Source organism: Festucalex cinctus, chromosome 12 (genome assembly GCF_051991245.1).
Source record: "Festucalex cinctus isolate MCC-2025b chromosome 12, RoL_Fcin_1.0, whole genome shotgun sequence".
Lineage (NCBI taxonomy): Eukaryota > Metazoa > Chordata > Actinopteri > Syngnathiformes > Syngnathidae > Festucalex > Festucalex cinctus.
The window spans coordinates 15643708-15656221 of NC_135422.1; the positions used below are offsets into that span (position 1 = coordinate 15643708).

Consider the following 12514-nt stretch of genomic DNA (forward strand, 5'->3'; position numbering starts at 1 on the left):
TTTTTTTTTAAATTATATATTGATGATAATGGCTAAATACTGATACTTTATTCTAACTGTGAGATAAATTCAGTTGTCACAACAGCAGTATTCACTCATGTACTTGCATTGCTCATATAATGTAGAGCAACGGACAAAGTACACACATAAATAAAGGTATGAGTGTAGTAACAAATTACAATAATATATATATTTTTATTTATTTATTTTGTGTACATTTATAAACACTAGATAGTAGATACGATAATACTAATTGTCTTATAAAATATACAGGACATACTTTTGATGTATTTTTTTATTTTGTTGAAATAATTTAATTATTCAATTAATTTAAAATATTATTTAATAATAACAGCAGCGCTTTTCTAGATACAGGACTCTAGTACACCTAAAATAAATAAATATTAGCAATTGCATTGTATGCATTCATGCATTGATTTTGTTTGTTTTTTTACATGGCTTAAAATAATAATTTACATAATTTTGTGGTATTATAATTTTTTTTATATAATTTTATTTCCCCCAATAATCGAGAAACTGTTTTGAAATTGAAAGTATAATTTTAATTTTGATGATGTTGAGTGAATTCATGATTGCTATCAGTCAATGGAAATGTAATTTACTTTCAGATTGTATTATTATTATTTTTTCTTTTTTTTCTTTTAATTGTTAATCATTGACATATTTTCCTATTCTCACGTACATGAATGTATAATTGGGCTGCACGATATTGGGAAAAGATGCGATATGGCCAGGTTGAACATTGCAATATTCTTAGCTAATTAATATACATTTTTATAAAATGTTATTTCCCCCCATAATTGAGGAACTGTTTTGAAATTGAAAGTATAATTGTAATGTTTAGATTGAATTCATGATTGCTATCAGTCAATGCAAATTTAATTTACCTTCAGCTTGTATTATTATTATTATGATTATTATTATTATTATTCTGCGATTGGCTGGCAACCAGTCCAGGGTGTCCCCTGCCTACTGCCCAGAGCCAGCTGAGATAGGCGCCAGCACCCCCCGCGACCCTTGTGAGGAATAAGCGGTCAAGAATATGGATGGATGGATGGATTATTATTATTATTATTATTATATATTTTTTAAATAGTTAATCGTTGACATTTCCTATTCTCATGTACATGAATGTATAATCGGGCTGCACGATATTGGGAAAACATGCGATATGGTTGAATATTGCAATATTCTTAGCTAATTAATATACATTTTTATAAAATGTTATTTCCCCCCATAATTGAGGAACTGTTTTGAAATTGAAAGTATTATTTTAATGTTGAGATTGAATTCATGATTGCTCGCAGTCAATGCAAATTTAATTTACCTTCAGCTTGTATTATTATTATTATGATTATTATTATTATTATCATTATTATTATTATTATTATTCTGCGATTGGCTGGCAACCAGTCCAGGGTGTCCCCTGCCTACTGCCCAGAGCCAGCTGAGATAGGCGCCAGCACCCCCCGCGACCCTTGTGAGGAATAAGCGGTCAAGAATATGGATGGATGGATGGATTATTATTATTATTATTATTATTATTATTATTATATATTTTTTAAATAGTTAATCGTTGACATTTCCTATTCTCATGTACATGAATGTGTACATGAATGTATAATCGGGCTGCACGATATTGGGAAAACATGCGATATGGTTGAATATTGCAATATTCTTAGCTAATTAATATACATTTTTATAAAATGTTATTTCCCCCCATAATTGAGGAACTGTTTTGAAATTGAAAGTATAATTTTAATGTTGAGATTGAATTCATGATTGCTAGCAGTCAATGCAAATTTAGTTTACCTTCAGCTTGTATTATTATTATTATTATTATTATTATTATTATTATTATTATTATTTTTTTTTTTTTTTTTTTTTTTTTTTTTTTTTTTTTATTTATTGTTAATCGTTCCTATTCTCATGTACACGAATGTATAATCGGGCTGCATGATATTGGGAAAACATGCGATATAGTTGAATATTGCAATATTGTGATATTCTTAGCTAATTAATATTACATATACGCCCCGTAGATACTGGAAGTGAGATAACAGTAAAACAATTCCATATAAAAATGTGCGTCGAGATGGACCTTGAAGAGCTTGAGAGCTTCCGTCTGCAGCGCGTCCGAGGGCAACGTGGTGAGCGGCGAGCGCAGACCTTCCTTGGAGAAGCTCAAGGCGTCGCTCTGCCACAGGTTGCATTCTAGGAAAAACAAACAAAGATTGGCCGTCAACACTCAGCAGCTGACACGCCGAGCGAGCGAGCGGAGTGAGTGAGCGAGTGACGGTTGTAAACACCGTCTGCCGCCTTTAGACGCAGGCATCAGAATAACTTAGCGCTGACTTAACGTCTCTCCATTTATAGGAACGACTGAGAATTGTGCAGTCAGTCAAACTCTTTTGTGGTACAGAGGCAACAATTTCGCACAGTACAACCTGCTTAGCTTAAAAAAGTTTGGACGGAACAAGGTCAAATATAAACAGAGGAGTTTTACGGCCATATTACACTATGAAAAAAATACACAGTATACTAAGATAGAAAAAAAATCAGCTGGAATATATAAGTGGGCTTTTAAAAAAAAGAAGTAACGAAGGCAAAATCAGTAAATTAACAGATTTTATTTCTTTTAAAATAATAAAATAAATGCAAATATGTTATTCTCCCAAGGTCAAGAAGCTTTTTCTTGAACAAAAATTACAATTTATTTTTTTAAATATGAAATTAAACAACTTTTTACCCCAAAAACATGACATTCTCATAAGATTAAGAATAGATTCTTGATAAAATAGTAACAAGGAAGATTATTTTCAAAGATTAGATATTTAATTTTTGAAAAAAAAAACAATCATGTAAGATTAACATTTTATTTAAAAAAAATGCTAATATTATATCCATAAGATTATTTTTTTTGATGAAAATTTTAGTTCTTGAAGTATACAACTGTCGTGACATTCCAACTTTTTTTTCATAATAAAATACCCTTTTATTCTGGAGGATTAATTTGAAATGAATCATTCAATAATACAAAATAAAATCAAACATGAAAAATTTTGAAAAAATAAATAAAAATAAAATAAGAACCATGCCTTTTTTCTTTAGTGTCATAAAATTAAACATTAATATTGCAAAATTCTGACAATATTCTAAAAAAAAAAAAAAAAAAAGAAATATAACATTACTCTTAAAAATGTTAACATTATTTTAAGCAAATTACAAAAAATATTGGGAAAAATTACTCTTGTTTCTAAAAAAATTTCAATTTTCTCAATCTTAAATCTTACAAAATGAACACTTTTTTGTCCAAACATTATGACTTTATCCTCGCCTTGCCCCCACCCCTTTTTTCTTTTTAACTCAAACCCAAAAACATGTAAACCCGATTTTTAATAGTTTGTCCTTCACTCCCAAAAACGCATTTTGGCCTTTTTTTTTTTTTTTTTTTAATGCAAGAGTATACAGAAGGCTTTGATGAGGCTTCTGACATGAAGAGGTGGCTAAAAGCAATGGTAGTTATTACAAAAAAGTGGCAGCAGAGTATTTATTAGAGATCAGCCAGGGCCATGTTGCAACGAGCTCTTTTTGACAGTGTTTTCACCAGGAATGTGAATATTGATGAAACTTAGCTGTATTATCATGCTCACTGCTGAAAAATCAAAACATGAAAATTGCTGGCAGTGAATGAGTTAACCGACTGTAGCCCTCCTGGTTGTGTTTTTTCTAATCTTTAATCATCAACAAATATCATATACCTCAGTGCAATGTTTTTAATATTTAAAAAAGGAAAATTAAAAAGCAAAGGGTCAATTTGACCTGCATCATAACAAGAGGGCTAACAGACTTGAGGTCGTGGTCTGAAAAAGGAATCCCTAACGTGAACAATTTGCACGCCAGTCACCTGCGTCTCCATCTGCGTCCAGCAGTCGACCGATGAGCTGCTCGCACTCGGTGCCCACCTTCAGGTCGGCGCTGCTTCCCGCCGCCACGCACAGGTGGTACAGCCACGCGTCCTGTCCGCGAAATCGGCGTTAACATCCGGAAGGTTCACGGAAACTTGCCGCAGCGAACCTCTGACCTTTTCCTGTTTGGTGCCGATGAGGAGGTACGAGGGGCTCTGGTCGACGGGCTTGACCACCAGGGTGCAATGCGACGACAGGAAGCCACCGCGGACGCCCGCCTCGTAGTCCTCGTCCGAGTCGCACGAGCGGTCCACTTCCTGGACGGACGCTGAGCGCAGCGGCAACTGGCCCAGGGGCAGCTGCAAAGTGGACGCTATTTCAATATTTAACTCAACAAATGACACTTACTAGCATGCAGGGTTATTATAGTTTTGGAATTTTTCATTTTTGTTAGTTTTTATTTCGTTTTGAGTTTTGTTTTTTAAATTTAGTTAGTTGTAATTAGTTTTCAGGGTGGCTCTGTTAGTTTTTAAATAAATGCTTAGTTTTAGCTTAGTTTTAGTTTTTTTTTAAAATGTGTATGACCTGTGCGCAATATTTAAAAAATAGGAGTGCCGTCATCTGAAGGTGCTTTTCTATTGGCTGCTGTTAGATGACATCATTTCTGTGTGACATACTTTTAAACGTCCTTATTGCGGTTCATATTAAAAATAAATGTACTTAAAATAACATTTAAAATCATCCTCAAAGGCTCATGCATCAAATTAATTACCAAAGACTATAACAACGGACATTTTTGCTTTAATTATATTTTTAATTAGTTTTGTAAACATAAAATGAAGTTTCAATTAGTTTTTGTTTTTTAAAAAGCATTTTCGTTTTTACTTTATTTTGTTAGCGAAATTGTTATTTGAATTTTTGTTTTGTTTTTTTCGTTAGTTTTAGTTAACTAAAATAAGATTGCTAGCACGTTAGCTCCTAGCTAGTTTAGCATTTTCTTTATCAGGGGTAAACAACATGGTGCGCGGATGGGAACCAGATAGCCAAGAAGGACCCCATGAGTGGACTGTTTTAAAAATAACTCATCAGTGATGGGGCATTGTGATTTTCTAGGACCAAAATGATCATTTGAAAATGTAAACGCCAGCAGAGTTGTCATTATATTTTTGAGAAACTATTAACTTACTATTATCTTTATATAAATAAAATCATATTTTTTTAAATAAGTAGTCATTTGAAGATTTTTTTTTCAGAAGTGTGTCAACGGTTAGCTCTTCACATTAACCAGAATCCATTAAGTAGCTTTCAGTTTCATAAAGGTTGGTGACCCCCTACTCTAGACAGTGAAAACTGTTAGCGTGCTAACAGTTAAATAGCTCAGCCCTTTCAATTTATCAAAGTTTCTTTGCTCCATAATGCTAACTTAGCCTTCTAGCTAACTTGTAACTTAGCCTTCTCTAGCCATTTACAACTCTTAGTAGCATGATTGCAGCTAACTACAGATGTCTATGAAACTAAAAGTCTGTTCAAATGAAGCTTGTTCTCGCCTCTGAATGCAAAGGTTTATTAGCCTTAAGACTGTTAGCATGCTAGATATATCAAGCTCGGCCCGTACAAGTAAAAAAAAAAACCCCAAAAAACAACTTGTTAATGTTAATTTTGCCATTTCTCGCCACCACTGAGGACTCTTAGTGTGCTAGTTGCTAACTAGCGCAACTGTAAATAAATAGTGTTCATCATTTAGTACCTTGTCTTCCTGGTTGCGATGGTAGTAGAAGACTTTTCCGACCAAACAGCACCACACGAGCTTGGAATGCCCGTGTTTGACCTGCAGAGAAAGGGGGAATATTTCATATATCCATTTTCTCAACCGCTTCTTCCTCACAACTCAATTCAACTCAACTTTATTTATATAGGGGTCATGAGGGTGCTGGAGCCTATCCCAGCTGGCTTCGGGTAGTAGGCGGGGTACACCCTGGACTGGTTGCCAGCCAATCACAGATATTTCATATAAATCTTTAAAAAAAAAAAAAAAAAAAAGGAAAAAAAAAAGAAAAAGAAAAAGAAAAAAAAATCATTTCTAGATAAAAAATAAAAAATAAAAAAGAGCAACAAGCCACTGATCACACATAGAATATAGGAGTCGTTTATCGGTTGTTCACAGCTAAATATTTTCTGCTGTCTGTGTATTTTTTTCCAAATTTCTATATATGCGCACGAACCAAGGGCTTATACCCCGTTCTTCTCCCCAATTTTTTTTTTAAATACCCAAGAAACATTTCTCTCTCCAGCGGTGGCGGTACCTTCGTGAGCCAGCCTGTCACAGTGGGCTTGGCGGAGGTGGGCTCCACACTGACCGGGCTGCTGGCCTGAACTTTCAAGATATTCTGCAAGACCCGGATCCACTCCTCCAGGATGTTGGGCGAATCCGCCGTCAGGTAGAAAGTCTTCTTCTCCGTTATCAACTGGAAAAAAGTGAGGGAAAACATACTCGGAAATTTGTTTGATGTATTTTAGCATGAAAAAAAAGAGTGCTTACTAATGAGTGGTTTATTTTTTTATTTTTTTTTATTTTACCTTTGTGCCCAATGAAAATCAACAAATTCTGTGAATTTTTGCATTTTTTTTCAACTTTTTTTCCCAGTTCCATTAAAAATCCACTGCCAATAAAGTGAACTTAAAAAAAAAAAAAAAAAAAAAAAAAACGTACAAAATATTGTGCTCGTTTATTACAACAAAAGGGTTGACGGAGATTGGATATTTTGGAACACCTTACGACGGAAATGCAAGAAAACGTATACCATATAAACCATAACGTTAATCATATCCTGAAGTGAACTGAAGCAGCACGTGAAAACTCACTTGAAAGGTTTGCGCTCCTTCTCCACGCACGATTCGGCAAGACGAGTTGAGCTCAATCTGACCTTGAGGTTTCCTGATGACGTCGCTCTGAAAGCGTCAAACAAGCGCAGATGTATTACGTACAACAACAGTTCTTTTACTCGTACACGGACGGGCCGACTCACGGGAGATTTGTAGTAGATGATCTCTCCGTTTCTCAGGATGAACCAGCGACGCTTCCACGCCTTCACCTGACTGCTCATCTTCAGCAGGTAGCCGCACTTCTCCAGCGTCTCCTAAACGTTAACAACACCGTACGTAACGTAATCCAAGTACGACTTTTGATGAGAATCTGTGTTTTTTTTTTTTTATTCTCATGAATACTCACAGGCCCACCGGTGCTCTCACAGGAGTAAGACGAGGTCCTCTGGACTTTATGTTCTGGTTCCGAGTAGTCGCTGTCCAGGGAGCAAGCGTCTGGCGGGATGGCGTAGTCGCTCTCTGAGCTGATGGACGACATGGACACGCCTGCGAGGAACGTCCGATGAAATTGCATCGTTCAACGCGATGATGATGGGGTGATAATCCTCGTACCTCTCTTGACAGCACGGGGGCTCCCGGGGATGCCGCCCCGCTTGTCCGGACTCGGCACGGAGGCCCGCAAGCTAGCCAGGGAGCCGCTGTCGTCCTCGGAACCTGAGTCCTCGTTATCCCGCAGAGGCACCGCGCTGATCTGAGTGGCTTTCTGAGAACACGGAAATGTGACCATTTTATTTGATTCATTCAAAAAAATGGTTGTTTTTATAACAAATCAGGTGTTTATCTTTCGATGCCAGTGACATAAAGGCCATTTAGTGTGTGTAATTCCACTTTCGGTCACTAGATGGAGGCACACTACAATATTACACTATATTTGAAATTAGAGAGAAAACGGGAAGTATTTCAAGCTCAGTCTCGTTTTTGCTAACAATTATCGAAAGTGAAATCCTCTTCAATCCTGCCTTTTATGCCAACACAGATATTTTTATTTATTTATTTTTTGGTGTCATCTGTGGTGTTAGTTTTAGTTATTTATTTTTTCCCCATATGCACTGGTGGTACTTGAGTGCACTTTGTGCTCAGTCAAAAGTGAAAATATGTTGCTGCTTCTCTCCCAATGCAGCTACTAAGAGCTTGTGTCATTTAGTTAGTTATTTACTTTTTTTAAAAATTGGTGGTGTGCCATGAGATCTTTGTGATGTAAAATATATGCTTTAGGGCAATATAGGTGAAAAATAACAATGCATGACTCACCCCTTTCAACGTGGTGTACACCGGAACGCTGATGTTCTTGTAAATCAACTGTGCAAATGGACTGGCCGCTGGGCACTGGGGCAAGATTGACCCTAAAGACAAATTAATGCTGGTTAATTGGTTGCAGCAGACCCAATGGATTAATTTGTGATATGCAGTTATTGTGGTATACATTTAATGCTAAAATCTCATTCTTGTTGTTAGCCTTGAAGTTTCAAATGACCAATATTTTTAAAAGTTAATTTAAAATAATAAAATACATAAATGATATATTTTTTTAATTAAGATGTAAATTTATTTGTCTTCCTGATTAGAAAAATAATGTTTAGTGATTGAACATTCTATCTGATTCATTTCTGACTTCTCGGCGCCAACTCAAAGGTGGATAGAAATGTGAGATTTTCATATTCTTTTATTTTCATTTTATTTACTGTTTATTTTAATATTGTGCTCATTTATTTATTCATATATTTTTTTTATTTTTTTTAAATGTACAAGTTTTATTCTTGTATTTGTATTTATATTTGAATATTATTTTAGACGTGGCACCATTTGCATTCATTTATTTCTATTTCATTATGTTAATATTATTTTAAATTGTATAATTTATATTCATTTTTAATTCATATAATATTATTTTTGTCTTTATTTAAAATATTTAAACATTTGAAATAAATTTTATTTCACATTCATTTCCTTGATTAGACACTGATTTAAAAAAAAACAAAAACAAAAAAAACAACAACAACAACAGCGGCTCCAAAGTATCTTTGGTTTAAATGTGACACATTGCAGCTGCCTGTGGTTTACAAAAAGCAACACCGTAAACACCCTTGGCAGGGATACTCTAGTCTGGTGCGTCTGGTAGAGAAAATAACGCTTAATCCGGACAGCTGACACCACCTGTGCCTCGAATACAGATAACCTTGCTAAGGTGGAATAATGCCGTGACTGAGTGTGCTTTCACGCAGCAACGCCGCATTACCCACTCAAATGTTTTGCTAAATGTATCCAACCCTAGCTAGCGAGGGTAAGGGAAGAGAAAATGAATGGATGAATCAGACGGCCGACAACTACTTTCAACGTAAATTTTCTACATCCAATTTTAGAGAGTTTTCTGTTGTCCTTTTTAAACATCAGAATTAACTCTTTGACTGCCAAAAACGTTTAATGACGTATTCTAAAATCCTAACGAATGCCGCCAAAAACGTTAATTTACGTTAATATTACGTTGTTGTTTTTTCTCTCAATGGGCAGCACAGCGTCTTGTACAGCGCTGCCTTCTCACTAAACAAAAAATATTAGTGTCAAAGTCACTGTTGTGCAAAAAATGTATCTTTTCACAAAAAAGCTTGTTTTTCTCTTAATATTTTTGTATTTTCGCTTATGTCACTCCAATGACCTAATTTGAAATGGTGATTACTAAAGAACTGAATAAGGTAGAAACATACTTTTTTTTCTCATGAAAGAATGGAATCCAATCTTTCATATGGTATCCACCATATTTATGTCGTCATACTGCACAATATTCTGTTTGCTTTGAAATATGAGTGAAAATGCTCCAAATCGGCTGGCACCGTCATTTTTTTATTTTTTTTGGAAAACATTTGGCAGTCAAAGAGTTAAAAATCAAAGAAAAACTGGTCTTACATCTTTGCAAAATAAATCTTTATTTTAATGAAGCTGCTCAACCTTCCCGATGCCTTTATATAAGACCGTCTATCCCTTAGGAGAAGCATTCTAATGCGAATGAGGACCAGAAAGCGTCCATAACTCCCAAATGGGACAGAAGTTGACAGAACAAAGCAGACATCAATTTAATATCTAGCACGTGTGTTTTGGAACTGACGTTGAGTCAAAATAAAAAACAAATGCGGCGAGTCAGCATCCGCATAATTCGCAACAGCTCTTTGGCAGCGTTGCTAAGCCTCGCCGTAGGATCACGCAAGCCACTAAATACAAGGACCGACGTCGAGATGGAGAGCATAATTACACCCAGGACTCCTTTCCTTTCATCGCGAGTGATTAAAAAGCAGCCATCTCCCCGCCATCACGCTAAAGAGGGAGGGCGTGTCTTCAGCCCAAGATGGGCCCACACCTGCACAGGTGCGCCAGGCCCCGGGCCGCAGGAAGTGACATTAAATGCCGTGACGATGGATCCCAAGCGACCACCCCGCAGCGCTGGAGTGGCTGCTGAATGACGCGTGACTGGCCACCCAGGGATCAGGAATCACAGCAAGTTAGCGTTCAAGTGCGACAATCGGCTGGAGTGAATGAACTCACTTTGAGGAGTTTGGTTGCTCGTTAGCTGTAGCTTGGTTTGGGAGAAGATGGTTTCGATGATCGACAAAGTTCTCGACGGTGGGCAGCGGGATGTGATGTGGTCCCGACCAGTTGGGCGCAACTAACCGTTGGTCTACTTGACGAGTAGTAGGACTGTGATTGAAACCAGTTTTTCTAAAACAGGGGCTGGGGCTGGGAGTGCAACAGTTGATGGGTTTTGAACACCCGTCATTCGGCAATCGTCAACAGTCGAGACACCATTCCGTCATCGTCAATCCGTCAATATTTCAAGCTGAACCATCATCCGTCATTCGTCAATGTTTCCGTCATTCGAAGTGGAAACCACCTTCCGTCAATGCTTAGTTTGTCAATTTTTCAAAGTTTCTCATCAATCGGAAATATAATAGGCGTCCGTCATTGGCGGATTGATGGATATTCCGTCAATATTGATGGAATGCCCACCACTTGTTGCTACCAGTTGGCTGGTTAAACATTTGACGGAGGTTCGGGGACTATAGTTGCAAGTGGTTCTACAAAATTTTCCAAAATGGCAAGGTTAGGGAATGCAAGGGGGATGTTGGTTGCCAAAATGTTTGGGAGTTGGGGATGAGGGGTTAGGACTCACCTCGACCAGGGCACCTGGCTCCAGGAGATGCCTCAGATACTCTCATCCCAGCTTTGGCCACGGCATAGATTCGACTCTCCTGTAGAAAGTCAAACAGTTCCATTATCACGCCCGCCCCAAGCTGGAACATGCTGACTAGTTTCTGTGAAGTTTGCGTACCCACGAAGGGAAGCGATGTAAAGGAGGTGTCGGTGGTTTCACAGCGTCAGGAACCAGTTTCCGCAAGTCCTCTGCCAGACCCCCAAGGGGCAGTCCATCCCGCTGGACGGGCTCCTCCGATCCGGACCCTTCCACCACGCCGTCCATGCTGTCCGGGGGCGTGTCGTCGATGTCCGTTTCCTCTACGGGCTGGGAGAAAGGCGACGTGCTGGCGGTGAGGGTGGAACAAGTGGACGAGGGCGTCATGATGTCGATGCTGACCAGATGGTGGAGTCGGTCCAGGCCGGGCTGGGGCTGGCTGAAGTGCTTCTTCACCAGCTGGATGCTGTCCCTGGGGGTGAGGGGAGTCCGGATCTTGGGTAAGGTCATGCTGGCGGGCGCCGACGTCTGCGCGGGATTGGGAAAGGGGTTGTTGGTCGAGGGCGAGCGCGGCACAAGTGGGCTTTTGTGTGCAAGTCTGAGCGGAGACTTTGGGGAGTTGGGGGGTCCTTGGGCCATCTCGTACGCTGAGGAAGAAGACGAAGACGACGAGGACGAGTGAAGGCACTGGGAGCGGAACTTGCTGTTGAGTTCGTCCGACGAGTTGTCTCTACCCTCGGAGCAGCCTCGGGGTTCAGGTCCAGGGTCACCCCTGCTTTGTGATGGAGGATCATGGGTCGGGTGGCCACTTTTGCAAATCCCTTTAGGGGTCAGTTCTGGAAATCTTTTCAAATCTGAGGGCAAGAAGAGGATACAGAGCGACTGCTTGGTCAAAAACTTTATGGAACTGATTGCATCCACGCTTCCCACACACTTGTTGACTGGTTTGGCGAAAAACCGATTGCAGCACCCAAGCTGACCATAAAACAAAAGTTATAACTGGAACCCTGGTTCTAATCTAGCCAATCACAAGGCGCATATTAACACAGATGACCACTCACCCGTTGGCGAGTTCTTGGTAGTCCCACGTGTAACTGCCGGTCTCCTACTGTCATCCGATGAGAGTGGTGTGCTGGGGCAGCTGGGAGGAAACCAGGGACTGCCAGGTACCAGGTGGATGTCCGCTTTGGGGGAGTTGACGGGGGATCCAGCCTGATAGGAGGGTGGTTTCTCTAAAAGAGCTGAGGGATGGTGTGATATTTGTCAACTTTGCACATAAAACAAGGTGAGGGATGAAATCTCTTTGCCAACCTTGTAGTTTGTCCTGCAGCATCATGATCTGCTCCGTCTGCTTTAAGTTGGCCTGTTTAAGCTGCTGGTTCTCTTGTTCCATCTACAGATATAAGGCATAAGGCCTGATTTGCATGTGCAAAAACTGGCACAAAGTACTCATGTAAACAAATGTGGACGCTCATTCTCTGTAACTGAGTAATGTTTGTTTTGCCTTCCACTAACACTTCCAATT

The 12514-nt window shown here is 38.7% G+C and overlaps 1 protein-coding gene across 4 annotated transcripts in view; it reads right to left on the minus strand.

The window, feature by feature from the left end:
• plekhh1 (pleckstrin homology domain containing, family H (with MyTH4 domain) member 1) overlaps positions 1-12514 on the minus strand; it is a 33749-nt gene that overhangs the window by 9636 nt on the left and 11599 nt on the right. For 2 of the 4 annotated variants that reach the window (XM_077539493.1, XM_077539491.1), the window contains exons 6-19: positions 12301-12382; positions 12051-12230; positions 11131-11843; positions 10972-11050; positions 8064-8155; positions 7365-7515; positions 7159-7298; positions 6956-7066; positions 6792-6878; positions 6233-6394; positions 5677-5757; positions 4106-4288; positions 3929-4040; positions 2123-2235 (exon numbers count right to left, since the gene is read on the minus strand). In XM_077539493.1, the coding sequence (XP_077395619.1) occupies positions 2123-2235; positions 3929-4040; positions 4106-4288; positions 5677-5757; positions 6233-6394; positions 6792-6878; positions 6956-7066; positions 7159-7298; positions 7365-7515; positions 8064-8155; positions 10972-11050; positions 11131-11843; positions 12051-12230; positions 12301-12382 (2286 nt within the window). The remainder of the gene's footprint in view (positions 1-2122; positions 2236-3928; positions 4041-4105; positions 4289-5676; positions 5758-6232; positions 6395-6791; positions 6879-6955; positions 7067-7158; positions 7299-7364; positions 7516-8063; positions 8156-10971; positions 11051-11130; positions 11844-12050; positions 12231-12300; positions 12383-12514) is intronic. The other 2 variants (XM_077539494.1, XM_077539492.1) reach the window with 2 other exon arrangements.